This window comes from Sciurus carolinensis, chromosome 5 (genome assembly GCF_902686445.1).
Source record: "Sciurus carolinensis chromosome 5, mSciCar1.2, whole genome shotgun sequence".
NCBI classification, from domain to species: domain Eukaryota; kingdom Metazoa; phylum Chordata; class Mammalia; order Rodentia; family Sciuridae; genus Sciurus; species Sciurus carolinensis.
The window spans coordinates 171,782,067-171,805,449 of record NC_062217.1 but is presented as its reverse complement, the minus strand read 5'-3'; the positions used below and the strand labels follow the sequence as shown (position 1 = coordinate 171,805,449).

Below are 23,383 nucleotides of genomic sequence, written 5' to 3'. Positions count from 1 at the left end.
ATTGGGGTCCCAGGGATCAGGTGAACTTCAGTGTTATGAAGACCTACAAGGACCCAACCAGAGGGCAGAGACACTGTAACTGGGTCAGCCAAAGACAGCACGGCTTCCAAGACTCATCTCTCTGAGGTGCTACGTAAGCACAGGAAGCAAGTGGAGGTGTGTTTAGAAACATGTACCGAGACTCGCAAACGGCACCGTGTCTGACACTCTAACGTGTGGCAGTACCTGAGATGTGGCTCGGTAACGAGGAGGTTCCCAGCTGACAGCTTGGGGTGTTGGTGACATCAGCACCTCTGCGTCGGAGGCAGAGGAAGGGCCGGGCTCACGAGTGTTCACAGGCTGATTTCACACTCATGCTTAAACCCTGTCCTAGGGTTGGGTCATTTTCCTTCACAATTGCCCAGCAGTGATATCATGTGACCCTTTCTCTCAGAGACACAGAACGCCTTCCTTTTTCTGCCAGGGAGATCCATTCTCTTCCCGGGACTTCAGAACCTCTCCAGAGCCAGAGCACACACATCTCAAATCCCAGCTTCTGTGCAAACTCTGCGTCTCTTGCGTCCAGGTTCCAGCTGCTCTGGTGTCCCCCGCGCCGGGCTTGTGGCCACAGTCTCGCTCTCCCAGCGCCTGAGTCTCAAGGCCTACTGCAGCGGCACCAGAGGAGCCCTGGGGACAGGCCCAGCTCCACTCTGCTGCCTGGCCTCTCCTCCAGTGCTCAGACACTCGCACTGTGTTTCAGTTTGGGTTCCTAATTACTCAGAGATGCTAAGTCGTTGAGGATTCTGGTCCCAACCCTACATGCATTAGCCGTGGAAAGGGGTCGTGAAGAGAGAAATGGGCTCTGTCAGAGAAAGACAGATCTGTCAGACTGAGAGGTGGGGCGTGCTGAGGACTGCGCCCAAGAACAAGGGGCCAGGCGAGGCGCTACCCACCAACCCCCAGGGATGGCCCCTAGGAGGCAACGGGGGAAGGTGCTTAGAGAATCACAAATGTGAGCTGGGGAGATAGCTCAGTTGGTAGAGTGCTTGCTTTGCAAGCATAAGGCCCTGGGTTCGATCCCCAGAACCACAAAAAAAAAAAAAAAAAAAAAGAATCACAAATGCATATTCTGTGAGGTGGGAATCAGGATCCCACACACACACAGAGACCCCTGCAGGGGACATTGGGGGGACTTAGCATGCTGGGCAGAGTGACTGCTCATGACTCTTATTTTTCCATTTCCATTTTGCTTTTTTAAGAGCAGGAAGAGTAGGATATTATCAAGCCCGTATGACTGAGCATATTCTACAAACTGTCTTAAAAAAAATAAAATCACAGAACTGGTCCTGAAATGGAAATTTGGCAATGGACTTAAAGGGCACTGACACATCCTATGTTCTCTATTTTATTTGCTAACTTATTTATAAATGTACTTTCATTTTTAATGGACACACAGTGACTGTACGCATTTGGGGTACAGTGTGACATTTCAATACATACAGTCAGAATCATCAGATCAGGGTAACTGACATATCTTTCCCTCAGACATTTATCATTTATTTCATTGTGGCTGGGAAAATTCATATTAGTTTCTGTTTTGAAATATTCAATTAATCCTCATCAACCATAGTCTTCTCTGTACTATGAAACATCAGAAGTAATTTCTGCTGTTCTACTGCACCCCATACCTGCTACCATCCCCTCTCCACTTGATCTTTTGAACTTTAGGATTTCTGCTTTGTGATAAATTAAGTATGCTTTATGCATCTCTAATATACATTAATAAAACTATATTCATTTAGAAATAGATGTACGTATTCATCTTCGTAAAATTCTACTCATTTCTACAAGTAAATGTAAAAATGGTCCAGGAGATTCATGTATGTATATATAAAATCTAGAGGTAGGAGACCTTTCTGTAGAACTCTAGTGTCTGGTATCTCTTTGCTCCATAGACTTATTTTTTTATGTCAAAGCATTACAACAGGGTGGGATCTATCTGGCTTCCCCGAGAGGATGCTGAAGACAGAACACTCTGCTCCTCATGCAGTCACTCAAGACACCCTGCGTTGAGGGGGTCTCATGGTGTGAGATCGTCTTGGCCTTCCTGGTGCTTCTTGGTTAGGAGGAGCTGGTGCTGACCCCAGGAACAGTAGGTGGGCACCGAGTGGGATTCCAAATCAAGGAGGAGCACATGTCAACATCGGGAACCAGACCTGTGGGGTTGTTACAAGAGTGTTCCAGGGTAGATTCTGGTGACAAGAAGCTCCATTCAGGACACACCACCTCTTCTCCACCCACTTCTTCCACATTCTGGTGCGCACAAGAGGTCTTGCTTAAAACAATAGAAGTCTTAATCATCAAAACTGGAAACCTAATAAACCTACTAGTAATTCCTCCTTCTAGACACTCATGGCACATGAGTGGATCACATGGAGCAGAATAAAATCAGGTCCATAGCAGGGAACAATCCTGAAAAGGCCTTCATTCCCTCCCCATAGAAACCCACTGGTTTCTATTTCCATCAACCACATCGGCACCCTGAAAGTCACTTACTTTGGGCAGAGGCAAGAACGCAAAGACAGTGAAGGCAGAGTCAGGTGATTTCCTCTGCCTGTGAACAAGGCTGAGCAGACTGATGTGCTTATAGTTGAATGCAAAGATAAACAGAGCCAGTGGGATGGATCTCAGGACACACCCCAAAGAGCCAGCAACCCTGGTTGCCGAAGACCCTTCTGAGCACGTGCAAACAAGTTCAGGTTTTGGAGCTCGCTAGCTTTCCCCTCTGGTCAGTGCAGTTGACTGATGAGACTAACCAAGGGTTTCTTCATTGTGTCAGAGTATTTTGAATGTCTCATATTTTTTGGGGCCAGGGGCAGATTCTGCACCTACTGCCCACCTGTCCTTGCACAGTAGCGTCTCGTCATAAGAGCCCTTAGTATATAATTCATCGTTGACTTAAATGCCTGGATGGATAATTCAAAACCTCTGTCCTATCTGAGCTGGGTTCTGGTGGCTGCTAGGTCTTCAGCCTGTGCTCGCCTTTAGCACGGCCCACGATCCACGTTGCAGGCAAACGCGATGTGATGCGTGAGAGCAGGCAGCGTGGAGTTCTGGCTCCCAGGCCGATTTCTGTTTCCTGGGTTCCCGCTGCTGTCCACTGCGGTCTCTGTGTCTTCCTGTCTCTCGCGGTGGGGGCAGCTGCTTGCCCGAGAAGGTGAACTGACAGGAGCCGCTGATGCTTTGTTTCGTCTGGCTTTTTTCTAGGGGAAAGGCAGCGACATTCCCACACCAGAAGACCCAGGATTTGGCTTAAGGAAGATAAAAATGTTCACTATCAGCCTAAACAGGGTATCCGGCCACAGGACGAAGGGCTAGGACTGCTCACGAGGGTTAGCTAGGAAGTTCCGCAGGGCGAGACAGGAGTCAATATTGAGGCAAGTGTATGGGGAGTGAAAATCCTCCTTTGTGTTTATCTTTTGAATCCAACACCTCGGTAGCTTTTCATGGAGGTGCTCCACACACCTGTGAATGTGAGGCGAGCGTCTGTCTGTCGTCCAACGACAGGTAGATGACAGAGGCCGATGGCTGGAGCAGAGGAGGAAGCAGGAGCTCTGGCGCGACAGCCGTGTGGCTGCCGAGGGCTGTGTGGCCTGCCAGCCGCTCCCTGCACCTGAGCTATGGTGTCATCATGCTCGCTGGCCCATTAGATTTCCAGGGTGAGCCTGCGGAAGGGCCCGGCCCCAGGCCCGGGCACACCACAGCCCCCGTGGGTGGAGTCTCCAAGTTCACCCATCCACCAGTGCTGCCCTGCACTGACCTCCTGCAGCTGCTGCAACAAATGACCCCAAACCGCATGGCCTGAAAGAACAGATGGGCATCCCCACTCGGTGCTGGAAGTCAGGAGTCCACAGTCAAGTGCACTGGCCTAGCCGTGCTCCCGCGAGGGCTTGGGAGGGTCCCCCTTGTGCTTACAGCTTCTGGTGACCCCAAGCACTCTGCAGTTTGTGGCTCCATCAGTTCAGCCTCTGCCTCCGCCTTCACAGGGCTTTCCTGTTTCCAGGTCCTCTCTTCTGCCTCTTGTGAGAACAGTTGTTAGTGAACTTGGCACGCTCCTGTCCCTGGGTAATCCAGGATAACCTCATCTCAAGGTTCTTAATCACGTCTGCAAGGACTCTTTTCCAAATAAGAGCACATTCTTGGGTTTTGAGGATTAGGATGTACATGCATCTCCCGAGGCCATCAGGGACCCCACCCCCCGAGGACCCCACTCTCCTAGCAGCAGAGCCCTGAGGTCCGTAACCCACGAGGTGCTACCTTGGTCACACATTGAGATGGCTGGCCACCCTCGACCACCGCAGGAGCCACAGGGAACACTGGAGGGGTGCCGTTTCCACAGGCTTGTTCAGAGAGCATCTGTAAACAGGTCATTACTCTGTCCCTGCAGCAGCAGATGAGGAGACGGGCGAAGGAAGCCCTGTTCTGCCCTGGAGAGCCCTGTGCCCGCTGTCAGGCGGGCCCTGGAGCGTCGTGGCTGGTTCCTGGCGTGCTGTGGAGATGAAGCCTTCATTAGCCTCTTACTCACCAGCACGTTGACGGTGCAGCTCATGCGATTCTCTTTGTTCTCGTCGTGCATGATGGTTCTGTAGTCCAGGAGCCTCTCCATCAGGCGCACCACCAGCCGTACGAACGTCTCCCCGGTTTTGGCGAGGTACTTGTGCTTCCTGCAGTGCTCCAGGAGGCTGAAAAATAATCATGCACACCTCGTTAATCACATTCAGGAAGAGAAACTCGTTGGAGGTGCAATTTTAAATATTTTCCATTATTAACACATTTTAATTATTTCTGGGCTACAAAGTTCATTGTCATCTAATTACAGTCTCTCGGTCTCTATTCTGACATAAATCCCACTGCTAATCAACACTTACATTTTATCAAATAACACTTTGTACTGTTCGTCTCCTCTGCCTCCTTCCACTTCATGATCCAGCTTGGTGATGATCTCATTTTCAAACTATAATTAAACAGAGGAAGAGTAAATAATCAGCATGGCGGATCTTTCATTCTTGACTGGAGTGTCAATAGTACGTAAGTCGGTGGGTTCATCACCAGATGGCTACCCGGCGCTGTCAAAGGCTGGCTGTGTGAGAGACGCTGATGGTGTGATGTGGCTGATGGTCCCCAGCCACAGGGCGTCCTGTTTCATTCTGCTGCATCTTCCGATGGCAGAAGAGACAGGGAGCGAAGGACAAGGAAGCCACAGGGGACAAAACCAAGGAGTAAGGTGAAGACACGTCTCCAGCTTCAACTTGGCCAACAGGTAACCTCTGAAAGAGCGCAGCGGCTCCGGACGTGGGCAGGTGGCATTTCACTCCAAGCCAGAGCCGTCAGCCACCTGAGCACACCCAGGGCGGCTCCCCGCTCTCCACCATGACTCCTGCTCTCCAGGGCAAGAGGGGCGAGGCCCCACAGACAGACCAGGAGACGCTCTAGAAGGTCCGGCCCAGGCCTGTCCTCTCCTCCCCAAAGCCTCTGCCTGGATTTCCAGGACAGGGGGGCTGGACAAGTACCTCAGAAGGGACTCTCAGATCCGTGCTTTTCAAAAATTCTAGAATTGCAAAGCTCCAAAACGTCTTTAAGGCAGGACTTGGTTCCAGCCAGGGGATTTGCATGCCACAGGAGACCATGCTGGTTGGAAGGAGGGACTGTGGGAGGGTCAGGTTCTGAAAAGATGGTGACATCAAGTGCTGAGCCCAACACAGGTGGCTAGAGAAGAATTGAGGAAAACAAAAGCTGCATCCAGGGTCAGAAAGCAAGGGCATCAGAGGTCACGCAAGGGTCTCCAGGAGTCCTTTATTTTTTTTTTTTTGTATTTACTTATTTTAATGGAAATGGCAATACTAAACAATTTTTGTTTTTGTGATACATTAAGTGGATAAAGAGTAGAATTTCAGCTATCTGAAAAATAAGCTTAGAAGGAGCCAAAAAAAAAAAAAAGGTAACTGAACGTATCTTCAAAGGACTCCTGGACTTGAGCTAAGGCTGCGTCCAGGAGTCCTTTGAAGATACGTTCAGTCACCTGGTTTTGGTCAACAATTCCCAGGTGCCCCACTATCATGAGCGTCCTGTAAGAATCTAAGCTGCACATGAGCAGGTGTTTCTTCTCATCTGGCCGCTGCTGTCCACCAGGACCGAGGACAGCGCACGAGGTGGAGGCTCTCAGGATAACAGGCTGTGAGCCCACAAGTGATTGGACGGAGCTGGGCAGGGCTCAGAACGTCAGTGGGTGAGCCAGCAGGTTGCAGATGCAGCCTGATCTCCAGGTCTCGGGAGCCACGTGGTGAGCACAGCCTGTCTGGGGTGCCTGTGACAGACACTGTCTATCCACTGGGGACTTAGGGTGCTGCAGCAGCAGTGGCAGCTGCTTGTGGCTCCTGAACAGCAAGAAGCCAGACCCAGGGAGGGGCCTCCCTGCTGGCCCAGGCCCTCCTGTCCTCGATCAGGACACGAGGGTCTGAAGTTGCACTTTCATCCGCCGCAGATGAAACAGAACCTTAAAACAGGGCAAGAAGGAGTATGGAGCTCGCTTGGCATCAGGGCCCAGCAATGCCACAGCCACGGGAACTCAGCGTCCTCAGCTCTCTCCTGATCTCCTCCTCGTCCCCTCCCCAGATAAACGCCACTCTCTGATTGTCTGGACTAAGAGGTTCCTGGCTTTTAGGAACAGAGACGGTCGTGTTGAAGGAAAAGGAATGACTTGCCTTTCTTCTTCCCCCCTGGAGTCTCAGGATAATGACTTTCACTGTAAAATAACCACCTTTCGAGGTTAACCCACGATCACTCTGCTCTTTGTAGAATTCTGTGAGAGGTCATTTGTTTTGAATCTGACAGAGAAGAGGTCATGGTCAACAGTTACAAAGATGGAATTTCAGGCAGTCCTATCTTTCAGGTGGTGCCAAATATGAAATGATGCTTTGGAACAAATAACTGAGACATAAAGTAGAACTGAATTCAATGAAAACATATGATTCTACTCCCTACATGTTCAATGAGGGCTTACAATGGGGAAAGTAGAGAGAACGCAGAAAAGTATGCTTCATCCTAACACAGAGACACACAGGCCTTTAAAATTGCTCATCATGTGTCAATCAAAGGTATTAGAATTTGGAGTCTACTTTGTGGAAATGGCATGTTGTGAAAATGGCATGTTTACTCTGCTTCCACGTAAACCTCGCTGTCACAAACACAGGCAACGAGGAAGCTCCAGCTCCTTAAGTATGCTGCTTATCAAATTTTGACTGATGAATTTAATGTTTTTCTAAAGAGAGTGGATGAATGAGCACATCAGAACATAGCTGATTCTAATTTTGCCAACCTCCAGTCTAAACTAAGTAATTTGCACGCACACCTGGCAACCATGTGCTGTTTATCAGCAAGGATTCAACACCAGAGATCTGCAGCCAGCCTCCAATTCCAGGGTCTCTGCTAATTTTTACAGAACACACTAGAATCAATTTGCTAGTGTGCTGTGAACTGTTGTCATAATCAGATCGTGTAAACGATCGTGTCCACATAAATTGGAGAGAGGACAGAGCGGAGCTGCTGCTATGAAAGTCACGCTTATCATCTTATTCTTGATGCACACTGTCTGGTGAGCTGCAGCGGGGCGCTCTGTGGTTGGATAAAATTAGCAAGGGCTCAGCGTGCTGCTCAAAAGGTGGCAGAGCCACACTTGTGTCATTAGCAAAGTCACTACGTTTCCCTCTCTTTTCTGAATCACCAATAGTGCTACGAAAATATTCAGTGTGTCCAACTCTAAATAGTGAACAGGGCACCTGTAAGTATCGCACACCAGTGGCTCTCTGGGAGCAGGAAGCATACGAGGGAGGGTAGGGACGTAGGCCTCTGGAAGGGTGCTTTACAGGGAACCTGGCGGGGTGGCATCGGCATTGATTTTAATTTAATAGACTGGAAAGGAACCATTGCTGCCACCCCATTACTGAGGCAAGTCGCCGGTAATTGACCCCTAGTCTGGAGATTGTGAGAGAAGCATCCCCTGTAGTGGACAACCCCAAACCCAGTTACATTTGGCTTGGAATGCATAATTTATGTTTTGGGTTAGATTTATCACTGTCATTATAAGAGATTTATGAATGTACAGAATTGGGCCTGCATGTCTCACAGATCCAGGAACACACTTTAATAAGAGATCAGGGGATCCATCCAAGCTTGGGAAAAAATAATTCACCATGTAGACAAAGGCACAGAGGCGATCAGGAGCTGGGAGAAACCGGGGTTCACACATGCGGTCTGCTTCGTATGACAGTAAAAGGTTTCTTTGACTCTTTACATGGGAAACTTCCTGCACTATTGCTATCCCCCCTCAAAGAGCTCGACCTCTCCTGGCTCTCAGTGAGAAACGATTCTCACTGAAGATTCTGCAGGTGCGGTGCTTGAGCACTCCAGTTTGGGGGCATGTCATGCAAGTAGGCTCCCTGGGTCTCTCTACCTCCAGATGGAGCTGGGCCCTTTCCCAGGGCGTCTGCAGGAGGGGTGAGAGGGATGGATTCCCAACATGCCGAGAAGAAGGTTCGGCAGAGGCAGGCCAGCGCTTGAAAACCCCAGGGGCACTGGGCCCCATGATGCCGTCCCCGAGGTCCCCAGTCTGCCCTCAGCCTTCAATCCCTGTGCCCAGACACATGGACACGTCTCAGCTGCGTGGCATTCCTCTTGCCCAACCGCGCTCTAAGCCTGATCGTGCACCTAGTCAGTCTCTGGCACTCCAGCCCGCCTTCGAGCACTGCCACCTTCCTGGGTCTGCGGCGCGGGCCGCTCCCTGACCTTGACACGCACGTGTGTGGAGTACGCGTGAGCCTGCACACTCCAGAGCCACACACTCAGGGCAGCCTGCGGGAGCTGCCTGCTGCAGGGTCACCACCCCTGGCGACACCTGAGACAGGCACAGCGGGTCCCATTCCTGCATGGCCAGGTCCAGGAGTGACTTCTGGGCCGGGAGCAGCTCCAGCGGAGTCTGGAAACACGGCCTCAGAATGACTCCTGTTTAATTCAAAGGCTACGGGCACTGGGTATCCCTCTGGTGAAGAGCTTTTAAGGACAGAATTCAATGTACTCAGCACTCCTGGATCAAGGGCACCCTTACCTGACTTCACGTTCCATGTCCCACCTTCTCTCAGACCAACTTTCTGTCTGGTTTCAATGAATAAAAGCCTGATTCTTGAGCCATGTTTCCTTCTTAAGTATCCAAAGCAATAAAATCAAGTATAATTTTGAAATGAAAACCACAAATAAACAAACCAACAAATAAAAATCCCAATGAATTGGAGAATGAGCAAAATAAAAATGCCACCAAACTTATTCACATTCATATTACAGTGCAAAATATATTGGCTTTTCCACCAAGTGGCAGAAGCCGCCAGCGTCTACTTGGGTTATTCAATTATTTGCTTCAGGTTACTGGCATGGGCAATAGGAAGAGATTATTCAAACAGGAACTCAGAAACACTGACGACACACAGATTACTCATGTTCTAATATTGTTACAACTAAATGGGAATTTCTGGAAGTTGTGGAGCAATTTACTGAGCCTCACAAAGATGACAGAAAATAGCTCCATGATTGAAAATATTATTTTGCTGTGGAGCCTTTTCCATTCCATTTTTATTAATGGTATGTGGCCCATATGGTCATTTGCTGCAATTCTCAGCTGTTAGTTCTGTATTTTCCAAAGGCATAACAAATGGAATTCTTTAAAAGGATGTCAGGGGAGAAATTTAAAGCCTGCCTTTGTTTATGAAGTAAAATCCAGTGTGAGGCTGAGACTCCGAGTCTCATCCATCCATTGGGAGGGCAGGGTTCTCGGAGAGATGGAGGCAAGGTCACAGCGAGGCCAGGCCAGGGCTCATCTCCAGGCGCCAAGGCCGGGCTCGTCCAGGTGGATGATAAATGGGGTGAAGATGCCCCCCTCACATATCTCCCTGGCTAGTTGGGCAGATTCTGGAACCTTCACAAGTAGGGGACTTCCTTTAAAACATGCAGACTTCATAAGGTCCTCTCTGGGACCGGGAGAAGAGCGGGATGGGGCAGGTGACACTGACACAACCGTGGGTGCATGGTGACGTGTGCCAGGAAAGGGAGCAAAGACCGTGTCCTGCAGAAGTAATGGGCAGGCAGAAGCAGTGGGAGGAAACGCTTAGGGGAGCAGGCGGGGAATCCAGATCATAGGAGCCTCGTGAGTTAGGTCGGAAGAGCCAGGAGAGCCAAGGGCAGCAGAGGCATTGGAAGCAGAGATGAAAGGGGTGGACAGAGGAAAAGTGGGTGTCCCTCAAGTGGAGACTCACTGGACAGGGCAGAGGAATGACTCGGGGGTTGGGAGGCGAGTGATGCAGGAGCCTGGTGAAGTCCCCTGTCAACGGCCACCGAGGCTCACAGAGAGGGAGGCAGCAAGCTGAGGTTCCTACATGTATTCTCGCCTTCCTGAACATGCAGGTACCAAGGAGGGAAAGAACCATCCGAAGACAGCACTCGGGCCCTTCCACGTCGGGGTGGGGACGGATCGGCACAGTGGGAGGGGAAGGAGAACCATTCTGGTCACAGAGAAGTTATGCAGTACCTAGTTGGGTACTGCATAACTGGACCACAGATGGGTCCAGGTGGGGGGATCTCCATAACGCCAGGCTGCTTTGTTCCTATGGGGCCTGCTACTTCACATTCCTGCTCAGAACAACACTCTCCCTTGGCGTCAGGTCTACACACAACATGGTCCTGCACAGGTGGCTTCCATTAGCGTTAGGGACCCTTAGTCTTTTGCAAAACTGAGTCCCCATCTGCAACGCCCTGCCCAGCAGAGGCAGTCACGATGACTCGGGTACTAAGTGAAGCACTGGAAAGAGTGTCCCAGGCCACAGTGGGGACGTGGCTCCTGAAGGGATAACTCCACACCACCTCATCCTGCCACCAAGGCAGCCTGGACAAGATGGGGCAGCTGGAGAGGCAGGACCAGGGCAAAGCCTCGCTGACTTTGAAGGAAGAATTCTGCTTTGTTTTTGCAAAAGTGGAGAAAAGAATTTGACTCTTGGGGGAACGTAAGGGAAAGAACATTCTAGTGAAACGGCCTCCACTGGCGTGGAGGTGCACAAGGGCAGTGACTCTGGGCGACTCTGGAAAAGCCAAAGTGTAACCCGTGCTTGAGGCACCAGTGACGGCTACATGCAGTTTAATCTCAAGCAAGACAGTGGGTCCCCCCGAATGCAGCAGATCCCCTCTCCACTCCAAACGCACGGGCACAGTCCAACCCCGACACCATGCGTATTCCAAACAGCAGGAAGTTAACCACTCCACCCTAGAGACAGAGGCTTGAAAAGGATGAGCTACATCACATGTTCAAAACACAAAGACCTTAAAAACAAAGGCCCCCTTGTCTTCCCCTCCTTGCACATCTGCTTTGAACGTGGAGGCAATCAAGCCCTCGTTGATGTGACTAACAGTGTTAGGTAATTGGATTTGTGGCGGATTAGTTAAACAGCGGCCAACCATCCCGTCCCAGGGCTCTTGGTGGAGAGGCAGGCAGGGCCAGCTGTGCACTGCAGTGCCACTCACAGGCACGTCCCCCAGGGAGTGGGGGTCCTGCCTCGTGCCTGAGGGAAGAGCTGGGGTGAGAGCAGAAAGGCGTCTGGAGAGGCAGGCGGAGTGCTGGGGCCGAGGGCAGGCTTGGCCTCCAGTGTGAATCTGAGAGTCCCCCAGAGGTCCTGGTGCCAGAATCTGGTCCCAGGATGGCACTACCGGGAGGTGGGGGAACCTTCAGGAGGTGAGGCCTGGAGGTCTTGAGGTCACTGGAGGGGGTATCCTTGAAGGGACAGGGGTCCCCAGCCCGTCCACACTCTGGCCATGAGGTGGCCAGGTGTGCCCTGCCACTCATTCCTGCCATGACGTGTTGCCTTGTCAACAGCCTGAACATGGGTGGATCACACGGAGCGCGGTAGCCGCAGGAGCCTTTGCTTGTGATAAGATGACGAACTCACGTATTTGTTGTGGTGAAAAGCTGACTAACCAAAGGTTCTTTTTCTTTTTTTACAAGCTTTAGTTCACCTGCCTTGATTTTAAACAAACCTCTTAGCCAAGGACTAGGAAGGAAAGCTTGAGCCGCTGGCCATGAGGAGCCTGAGCAGGCGGGCCTGTGGACCTTCCTGCCGAGCCTTCGCCAGCCTCTCCCAGCCAGCCGTGCCCGGAGCCACAGAGGCTGCTAGCAGTTCAGCCAGGGGATTCCTTGTGCAAAGCTACTTCCTGCTAGCACTGCGAGAGCTTGTTTTTCTGGAAGAAAACTGGGAGGTCTGGAAGCCCCTTCTGAGGAGTGGGTTAGACGGGAAACAGCCCTTGCTGGCTCTCATCAACCTGGGCCACGTGCCCAGACACCTGGGGGCAGCTGGAGAACAGAAAGCACTTCCCCCAAGACTGTCCTAAGATACCATGAAGCCAAGTGCGACAGCGAGGAGACAAGAAGGATGAGGGCCACGCAGAAGCCAGGTCCGCATTCATCTTCATTCTGGCTGCTCTTGGCCTTTCCTTTGACCCAAAGACTACTTTTTTTAAAAATGATGAATGGTGTAGTGTTTTAAAGGCATTTGACCTTAGTTTTCTGGGATAGTAACATTTATCTATATAAACACATCTCCTTTGCCTGATTATTATTATTGTTATTATTTTGCTTCTACTTTAATTTTATTCTTGCATTCCCAGGGATTGAACCCAGGGCCTCCTGAGTCCTAGGCAAGGCTCTACCCTGAACTACATTCCGAGTCCTTTTTCTCTTTTCCTCTGAAAGGGGATCTTGCTAAGTTGCCGAGGCTAGTCTGTAACTTGAGACCCTCCTGCCGTAGCTTCCCTTGCAGGTACGCACCGCTATGTCTACCTAAATACTGACGCCTGAGTGTTTCTAAAGCTCCTGGCAGTGTCTGTAAAATGCAGTCAGGGCTAGAAACCAAAGCTAACTTTTTTTCCCCTGGCACTAGGATTGAACCTGATTCTTCAATTTAACGGCAGTTTTCATAAACTCTTTCTTTGGGCTTGATTTACATAAAATTCAAAAAGTGAGATAAATGTTCTGCCTAGGAAAAGTAGTTTAAATTATAATTTGTAGTTTCGGTGGGTTGGCAGTGAGATTGGGACCATGATCTGGAGCCAGCAGCAATGTAGATGGGGCAGATCTTATAGCACTGATTCCAAACATTTTGGCAATGATGTCAAAAGCTACAAAATTACTCTGAATCAGCAATTGCATTTCTGAGAATGAATACCGGGAAAACTTTCTAGATGAATTTGAGCTGGGTGCATAAATGTGCTCACTGCACAGTTATTTGTAGCACTGACAATCTGTCAAGGACCCAAATGCCCACTGTAGGGAATGGATCAGTCCATGACAGGCACTCTGTTCCATGAGAGGCAACACCCTCATTAAAATCACAGTCGCTACTTTGTGATCAAGGACAGTGGCTCTAATATTGTCAAACATAAAGAGCACAAGAAAGAAAGAAAGAATAAAGAACCAACCTAGCTACAACATTACACACATACAGAGAAACTTATGTAAAGAAACAGGACATTTCATGTACAGTGATCACCTATCAATAAGAGCAACAAGACAGCTCTTCTAATTTAAATGTCTTGTCTTGAACTTTATAAAAAACAAATAAGAGGAGCCCTTCCATGTAAAGGAAAAAAGAGAGAATCAAGAAGGAAGAGAGAAAGGAAAGGAGGAAAGGACTGATGTCACAATCGGGAAACTGAAACAAAGCCCTCTCTGTCGTCCGCCACCAGAGTGATACCCACACAGCACTCACCAGGCACGTTGCAAAAGCGCCCAGGGGATCCAAGTGCGAGCACAGTGATGTCCTCTGAGCTGGGAGCACACCATGGGTGTGCAGAGGTCAAGAGGTCAAGGGCAAGGACTCTCCAACAATCAGACTCTGTTCTTGTGCTCCCCGAGCTTCAGGGACCAACCCCAAAGAAAGGGCCAAGTCAGGCTGTGTGCAGCTACTCTGCTGGCCGTCCCCAGTGCAGCACAGAGACGGCAATCAGCCTGGGCTTCTGGCCTTGCAACACAGCACAGCCACAGAGAGACATCTCCACGGTGCCCAGTACTTTGCTTTGGGATTTACAGGCCTTCTATTCCATTTTCACGAGAGCCCTTTGGGTAAAGCCCATTCTATGCTGATGTCAGAGTGCTGACTTGGAGACATAAGGAGTCTGGGTGATTCCTTCAAGATCCGGGGACCTGGCTGAGCTGGGAATCCCATCTACCCGACTGGGAGTCTGGACTCAGCTGCTGCTCAGAGTGTGCAGGTTCCTTTTGTTTTGCAATTCTCTTTTCTGCTCTAGGAAATAGCAACACGGTTCTGCACGGAGACTGCCTTTTTACGATAGCAGAGAAGCCTACCAATGAAAACCTGCACTATTCAAAGCTCCCTTGAAGATATAGAGTACAAAGATGGGTAAGGAAACTCCACCTTTAAGTGTTAAAAACCCATAAAATGATACTACTTGAACAGATGCAGTTTTCCTTTCCTTTCAGAATAGGACTTATGCTCAAAATTCTCCTGAAATCCATGCAGGTTGCTCAGTATGCCCACTTGCCTGAGCTGCTGTATTTTTAAAAACTAACTTTTTTAGGAGGTTATTTTTTCCCCCTGTAGAAGAGTTCGTGTCACTTGGGCATTCAAGGGCACGGGCAAACCTGGGCGGACCTGTGCACACGAGTGTGCGCGTGCACACGTCTGCAGGAACACTATACTTACTTTCATGGGAGCTAGGGAAGGAGATTTTGTTACTTGCTGAGAGTAAATTATGCAGAGCTGCCCTTCATGTTTCTACAGTGTGTTCTGAGCATTTACATACGCTTTCTTTGAGGAATTCCCATCAGCCCCACGGCACAAATAAAAGATCCAGATACATACTTGGAAGAATAAAAGCAAAGACTAAATTTAAAAATAACATAACTCTGGAATATGCAGCCCGTCTGACAGAGTTATAACATTTGCTGGGACACTTTACCATGCACAGAGCGTACAGGGGGAGAAAGAGACTTTGACCCAGCTTTATGTCCAAGTCCAGATAAAAATAATCAAGAAAAAGCAGACATTGAGAGCAATCCTTCCAACAAGGGTTAACAACTCGTCCAAAGGGAAAACCACAGGTCTTCCCCCTCCTGAGCAGCAGGGAACGACATTTTCAGCACTAGAATCTTCTCTGTGACACTCTCAGGGTTTCCAGGCTGCCCCATCATCCCCACCCCTCCCCCGGCATTGCACCCCGTGCCCTTACCATCTGGAAGCTGCGAGTCGAGTGGAATTCACACTGCATCATATCAAAGAAGATGGGGATGGTGGCTTTGCGCAGTTCTGTCTCAGGAATTAGCGTCATCTCTAATATCGGGCCAACCATTTCTGGAATGAACTTTATCTTATGTTGACCTTGGGATAAAGAAATGCATTATTCAGAAAGAAAAAAGCATTCAAACGTGGGCTTAACTACACAACAGTGTGACACTGAGCGGGAGATCCTGGGAACACTCACCTCCTCACCTGCAGGCAAAGATCTTGAGAACCTCCAGCTTTACTATAAGAACCGTTTCTTATGCTGTCTTCCCAATGTTACAGGGAAACCGCTCAAAAGCCCATCCAATATAAGGCTTGAGGTCATGACTTGTCTGTCACAGCAGATAAGCCACTGTTTCCCACACACAGCTGCATGATCAAGGGCCCAAGCAGTCACCTGACACCGAGGTTTGGATGGAGTTGGGGCTGGGACCAACAGAGCTGCATCTCACTTTGCAGACAAAGACAAGAACAGGAGTGGACACGGGGAGAGCGCAGGTGGTCTCTCGGGCCCTTTCTATCCCCAGCATCTCCTGAAGAGTTTACCACACGGCACCTCTGGGGATAACGCAGAGTGATTTCTGTGACATTCCAAATGACCACAACCAAAGGAACCAAGGACAGCCCTCAGAGCCCAGGGCTGCAGAAACAGGAACAATTCTACCTGCTCTGGCTACTGGCTGACAGGAAAACGCTTCTTTAAAGAACTACTTTATCAGGGTCATCTCACCTCTCTGTTCAGATACAATTTTTTTTAAAGAATTCAAGATAATGTTTTTTCAAAGGCTTTTCTGAAAATTATAACAACAAATATTATGTCAGCTAACATTACTAAACATGGACTGCAGACAAGCCTCTGAGAAATCACCTTCTCATGGACTCCTCAAGATAACTTCATGAGTAACCTGAGACCCCTCAGGATAAACTTCTCAACACATTTTACAGATGAGGAAACTGGGCTGTTTCCACAACTGCTCAGTGAGCTGTTCCAGGGACTTGGAAGAGTAGGATTTAGACTGGGTCTGAGACTCTGACCCTTCTGCTGTCTCGTTTTACTGACCCCTTCCCGGCTGCTGAGCCCAGGATCTCTAGACAACATTCCGGTCTCTGCAGCAGAATCAGTGCACACTGTCCACGGCCCTCCGGAAGGTTGGCAAGTTCTCATCTTATCCAGCATCACTGGAATGTTACAATTCTAAAATGAGTCCCTTAACAAGTAGAATGGCTTCTTGCAAGCACCCAAACTTTATTTCAATTGTTTTTGCTGGAAATCTTGGTACTGCAGTTTCATGGGTTTCTGTCTTTGGCTCCAATGCCAGCTCGGAATCAGCACTGGAAAATCTGACGGCTGAGTCTAGCAACCCCAGCAGCTGGACTGAGTGGTCAGCCCTCCCTCCTGCTAGCTGTGGGTCTGTGGCCACTGTGCCCCACCCTGGCAGTGGCCCTGGTGCCCTCTGGCTGTGCCACTTCTAAGTTCCTGAGGCCTGGTGACCTAGGTGACCTTACAGAGCTTGAAGTGAACCAGGGAAGGCAGAGGGACAGAGAGGCAGCAATCCCAGGCTTCCTTCATGACCTGGTCACTGGGCATCTGCCACAAAGCTGCTGTAAAACACACTGCTCCACCCAGGGCAGTTGTCATGACCGAACGCAGAGGGGGTCTTTTAAAACCCCACCTAATCGTCTTTCATCTCTGAAATCGTCACTTACTTCATGTCAACCCCTGATAACTGACATTATTTCATTTCCAGCACACAACAGAAGAATGCACAAGAAGTTAAATGCTTGAATGGATCCTTTGTGACATTTTGCTATGAACGCCAGCACTTTATCCAGAGTTAATCAATCTTACTAATTCTTTTACACAATCAGGAAACATGATGGATACCCTAAAGAATTTAGTGTTCTTTACAATTCAACTAATACAGATTTCCACAAAGAGAATCACTAAACAAATTTGGCTACTCTAAATAACTGTACTTAAGAAAATACCTAATCTTCCTAGGAGCCTAAACAAATTTTTATTGGGTAGACACACACACAAAATGTAACCTTCAGTAAGGAGCCCGCATTTAATTCAAATCTTACTTTCAGCTTTTACTAAATCATTAATATTTAGACGGAGGCCATTGCACATGAGTCTCATCCGTGCCCAGCTGCTTAATGTTTCTGGAAGGCCCGTAACCGCTGGAAAGCATTCTCTTGAAAATGCCATTAGATTCCGTCTCTCAGGTGACACTTTCCTTGTATTATGCCGAAAAAATGTCAGAGCCAATGTTTCAGAAAACAGATGATAGTGACAGCGAGTTGTTCATCAACCACAATTTCAGCGTCATAAAGTTCTGTCTGTCACCAAGAGCTTCATCGTTCCAGGCTGGGAGGGACATGGAAGGCAGGAACGGCGTTTGTAGATGCAGAGGTTGGAAGACTACGTGAGAAGACCCGGGCTCCTTCATGTGGGCACCACCCTGCCACACGCTGGGCTGGAGGGGCCGGGGTTCCGGGCACCACAGTCCTGGGTCACAAACAGGTGGGGGGCAATGCTCACGCTCCTCCAGCCCCCAGCAACCCTGCTCTACAGCTCATCTTTTCCCTTCTTCCTTTCTAGCATCTGCATCGTGGCTCTCCCTGGGAGCACATCTAGCTCAAATTTAATGATGAACTTGAGTTTCGACCAAGGAGGAGATTCCTGCAGTGTAGACCTCAAGATAAAGAGCATATGCCTTTCTTCTCCTTTTGAGACAGAGGAAGAGCAAGCCAATCGTCTCACCTCCAGCCACCTTGCCAGTCCCTTAAGACCCCCTGGAGTTTCTGTGCATAGAGCTGCTTCGCTGGGAGCTGGACCCTGCTCTGAAAGATGGGCCTCCCCAGTCAGCAGCCTCCTCAGGGTCTGGAAGATGGCTCCACAGTCATTGGTGCTCAGAAATCCAGGCATCAGACCGTCTTAACCCAGGAAATCTCCATACACAGGAGCAGGAAGAGCAAATATCCCAAGAGCCAACCAAGACTGCCAGGTCACACTGAGTAGTGTTGGGGGACCTCTGAGGAGCACACAGGATTTGCCCAGGCCCTGAAAAGACCCCTGCAGGGAATCATGCAAGAAAAACTTCCCACACCAATTCAGCCATAGAAGACCTTGCTGCAAACACCTTGGATCTGGCCAGACAGGAGCAGAGTGTCTGCTGGCCGCGGTGTGCTGATGTAATAAACAATGTGTAAGGTAGGGAGGCGGCAGAGAGCGGCGCTCCGCAGGCTGCCTGGGAGGGAGCTTTGATAAATAACCAAGAGCCAGGTAAAAACGCACATCCCCTCTTTTCTCTTTGGAAGGTGAGCCTGCCTTTGATGTCCCCCTTCACACTCAAAATATGACAGGCCCTGGAGGGAAAGCACCCTGCTCCGCCCTCGGGAGGAGCTGTGTTTGTGGTTGCATCAGATTGAGAGGACAGACCTCAAGGGGCCACAGGAAGACCCAGGGAAGAGGTGGTGTCCTGGACATTCTGCGCCAGGCTTGATGGAGTGGCAGGTGACTAACTGTAAGGTGATAAATAGATCTGATCTGACTTCTATTTTTATTTTCCTGGCAGAGCTGGCTCTAGCAGGCTGCCAACATATTCCCAAACCTGAGCCCATTGGAAAAAAATAAAATAAAAAGCTGTGTAGAAAATAAGTGGTGTACATCCTGGGAACGGAGGTGTGCCGTCATGGGTTTGAGTGCACAATGACTTGAGTGGGCAGAGGCAGCAACACTAGGACCCGCAGCAGGCGGGGCCACCGCCTGAAGTGGCCCTTGGAGCTATTCGTAGGGGCTGCCTGGGCAGCAGATGCCTTTATTATTATTTCTCTAACTTTTAAACATTTCATTCTTTCCTTAGCAAGGAACCCAACCTGACTGTTGAAGGTTATTTCTGGCTGTTCCCAGTGCTGGCCCTTGCTCGGCCAGGGTCATGGTTTCCTGTTGACCTCTAGGCTGCCTGAAGAGCTGGAAAACACACGTCATGCTGATCACTACATTCAAATCCACAAGTGACAGGTTGAAACCAGGGGATTTCTTCTCTTAACTGTATCCTTCACATTGCAAACCAAAGTCTCCTCTGCTGGTTGGCTTTTGGGAACATAATGACAGATAATGTCAAGGGCACAAGCTGCTCTGAAACGGCTTTAGAAATGTGAGCCAGGCCTGAGTGGGGCCTCGGAAGGCCGGGCCTTCTCTCAGGGTCAGCGCAGCCCTTGGGCGACGCGGGAGAGAAACTCACACCTCTGCTTCGGCCTCTCTCCTTTATTCATTGTTATCACAGTAAATGACCAAAAAATGGAGCGGGTCCAGCCTGAGAACTCAGGGAGGCAGTGCAGGGGGGCCAAGGCCCCTGACTCAGGCCTCACAGCACTGTGGGCGGGGCGGGGGTGGGTGAAGCACACTGAGTCCATCCCAGGGTTCCCGCTCCACCCACAGGAGCACCAGGAGGACCAAGGACAGGATGGCCACTGCAGGCCCTGTGCCACAGAGACTAGTGTTCTCTGACAACTAAGAGGATACACTTAGGTCCTGCAGTTGTCACTGCAAAACCCCAGCAGAGTGTCCTATGGGGTCCTCGTCTGACTGCAGTTCTGACACCCAGGGCGTGTGGCCTGTGCAGGCGCCAGCCCTGAGAGGGCACAGGGGCAGGGCCACTCTGATGCTCTGCATCTCCACCTGGGCTTTCACGGCAGAATCTTGCTCCTGGGAGTGTGGCTGGGGTCAAGTGGAACGCCTATTCCGTGGGCATGGCCCCCAGAGGCCACAGTCTTGTTTTTCAAGAGGTCCCACATTCCTTTTTTTGGGTAAAAATCCATTTGAAAAAACTCCACTCATTATTTAAGCAGAAAGACAACTTTTGGAAATTCTCTGGACTTTCCCTCGAGACAGGACGGGCTAAGGAGGTGAGGCGTCAAGAGCCCCTCCAAGGGAGGCGCGGAGGTCCCAGTGCACTGGCTCTGTGGCCCTCCAGAGCCCGCGCTGCACTCCCAGGCCGTTGGGGAGGGCGCGGGAGTCCAGACACAGCTTTCTTCCAAACCCACACTCGGTGTTTAGCCCTTTGTTCTCTCTGCATCTTCCTAAGGGTACGTTCGGGTCGCTGCGCAGTCAGCGGTCACTCAAGAGGCAAGTGGGCCGGCTGCAGCTCTGCTCCCCAGCCCCAGGGAACAGGTGGCATCCGGGCGCACAGGGAAGTGAGGTGACATGGACAGTGCCCTCTTCTTCTGGCAGGGAGAAGAGTCTCTGAGGCAGAGGGGAGGGTAACGCCCCTCTCCGGAAGGCCACTCCTGCTACCGCTGAGGCAGGACTGCGATGGAAGGCTTGCTCAGGACCAGGGCAAGGCCACCTGCCCCCTGGCCTGGGACACCTCTGCAGAAAGAAGTCTGAGAGCAGGGCCGGCCAGAAAGAGCTCGGCCTCCACTAGCAGTGAAGGCAGGATCTTAGGGGCAGAGTAAAGCCAGGGAGAAGACCCCGACCTGCCAGCAGGCACACCTCTTTAGGCGCCTAGCTAAAAGAACTACACATCACATTGGCTAAAATGTCAGTAAGCAAGTCCTGGTTATTGTCGATGGAAGCAGGCTGGAAAGCCGTGTGCGTTTATAAATAAAGTTGTGTCGATTTCCTATCCTAAGTGCACGCCTCATGCTTTAGCCGAGGAGCACATTATGCCACCACCACCTGGTGCAGTGTACCTAGATACGGGATCCGGTTTGAGTAGTCAATGAACACATTAGACGTTCAAGTCTGCAAAACTGAACGCGGTAAGTGATGGCAAATGTCACAGTAGGATGAGTTGCAGGACTTGGTGCCCAAGAAATTCCCAGAGCAATGGCGTTTCCAGCAATATGTTCACCCCACACAAGAGGGGAGTCTCCTGGATTTTCTGCTTGCCCACCAATCAGATTGTCTCTCCTCTCCCTTGGCCTGTCTGTCAACTACTGAAAACTATTAATGCAAAGAAGAGCAACTGTTGCCCAGGAACAGAAGCAGATCAGGTTGAGATTTCCCAACACTGCCAACCAGGGCTAGGGGTATGACCTGGCCGGCATTCACGAAGTGCCCCCCACCTGAAGCCCGGCCACTCACCAAGGTTGTACCACATGTCTCTGATTTCAAAGCCGATCTGCCTCCTCATGTCTCCATACCTGGGAACAAGGGGAAGGAAAAGCACCTAGTTACTGGGAGCATCTGAAACAGGCTCTCGCATCTTCCAGGGCAACTAACGTCTGTCTCGTTGGACAAAGGGAGGGCGGGTCAGAGCTCCACCTGCATCTGCCACCAAGAGGCATCCCAGGGGGAGGGACCCGGGAATCTCGCTTTCTGTGGGAGGGAGTGGGGAGGGTGATTTGCTTTCCTCAGTCCCAAGGCTCCTGGGCCGCAGGGGAAGTTTGTTTTCTATGCAAGTCGTTAGTATTTAGCTGCCAAGTTGCACCCGCCACACACATAAGCAGCTTTCCGTGTTAAAATTAAACCCCGCAGAAAGGGAAAGCAGCATCCAGATTTCTCTCATTCTTCGACATCATTTTAAATGTAAGGAATGACTTAACACCGAGACATGTCAACTAATGTTCCACCGGATTTTGTTCATCAGGGCAAATAAATGCTAATTTTCCTCCCGGTGGGCAAAGAGAGGAGGTGTGTGTTTCATGAGTAAACAGAATTTGATGCTTCAGAAGATAAAGCTTTATTAGTTTGTGAGCAATTTAACTTTTTCCTTTATTGCCTAAGGAAAAAGCTGATTATATTAAAAATAATAATTTGCAAAATTATCACCGAGTATTGCAGTTTAGCAGCTGCGTTGAGGAGTTTGCTGTTAGTCCTCCTGGCAGCTGACGAACAAAGGGGAGCCGATGGCAGAGGAGCGCCGAGCGGCTCTCCAGGCCAAGATTGGGCTGGTAAATCAACCACCCAGCCTGCCGCTGCCACCTTATTAAAGTCTCTGGTGCCCTGAGCTCCTGTCTGTCACTCACAGCAGCAGGGTTACAGGCAGCCCTGTCCTCAGCAACCCCCAGGAAGTGACTCCCCTAGCAGCCCTGCTGTGGTGGGTGGAGGACCCAGTGCAGATGGGGACTGAACTGGGAACTCTGGCCTCTTCCTCCCAGGACAAGCTGTTACCTGCAAGCCAGGCCCAGCAACAAGGTGAGGCGAAGCTGGCAGACTGTGAATGGGGTGGGGGTCCTCAGCTGGCAACATGGCCACACCCAAGGCCACAGAGAGGCCCGTCACAGGCAGCAGAGCTCCTGACCTGAGCTCATGGGTGACAGGGAAGCACCCTTTCACGTCTAACCCAGGCACCCCAAATTGCTTAAGGTCTGCGCCACCTGAATTCTGTTAAGCTGTGCTTCCTTTTGAGGTCTCTCGATTCCCTTTTGTGCCCCTGCACTGTGACAGGGCACCCCAGCAGCTGCACAGCCCTAGCTGGGGAGGATGCAGCTGGCTGCTCTGTGACCTGGCCTTGGCATCCTCCTGGTGTGTATGGGGGAGGGGCATGGACGGTAAAGCTGTGCTCAGGCCCAGCGCTGACCTCCTCTGAGGGTGGTCCTTCTCACTGTCCAGGTGTTGAGTCTCTTCTAATCAAGCAGACACCCAGCAAGGTGCCAAGGTGGCCCCAGGACACAAATGCTCCCAGCTGCTCCAGGTCCTGTGTTCAGACCCTCAACATGGCCAGGAGGCCAGCCGCCCAGAGGTGGAAGCCATGTGCAGTGGGGCAGGCCTGTGGGCCACCCTCTCAAGCCCTGAACACTCTGACAACAAGCCACATGGACTGTGCCTCTCCAAAACCAGCCCAGTCTGACGCCAGGCTAGGCGTCATCTTTCCTGCCTCAACTCCTCTCAGGTCCTAGGACGAGTACAGTTACCGTGATTCAAAGGAAATCCTAAAGTTTGGAAATTTATGCACTGGAGACCAGAGGCAGCTGTGGGGTTAGGATTGGTGGCTGCAGCTTGCAGTGACCCGAGGTGGCCCTCTGCCTGGGTCTCCTTGGCAGCCAGACTGATCTTAAGTTTTAAT

The 23,383-nt window shown here is 50.5% G+C and overlaps 1 protein-coding gene across 2 annotated transcripts in view; it reads right to left on the bottom strand.

Moving 5' to 3' along the window:
* Positions 1-23,383, bottom strand: part of Dock1 (dedicator of cytokinesis 1) — a 455,412-nt gene that overhangs the window by 60,337 nt on the left and 371,692 nt on the right. For both annotated transcript variants that reach the window (XM_047551998.1, XM_047551999.1), the window contains exons 32-35: positions 21,460-21,518; positions 15,313-15,461; positions 4,908-4,993; positions 4,565-4,721 (exon numbers count right to left, since the gene is read on the bottom strand). In XM_047551998.1, coding sequence (XP_047407954.1) covers positions 4,565-4,721; positions 4,908-4,993; positions 15,313-15,461; positions 21,460-21,518 — 451 coding nt within the window. The remainder of the gene's footprint in view (positions 1-4,564; positions 4,722-4,907; positions 4,994-15,312; positions 15,462-21,459; positions 21,519-23,383) is intronic.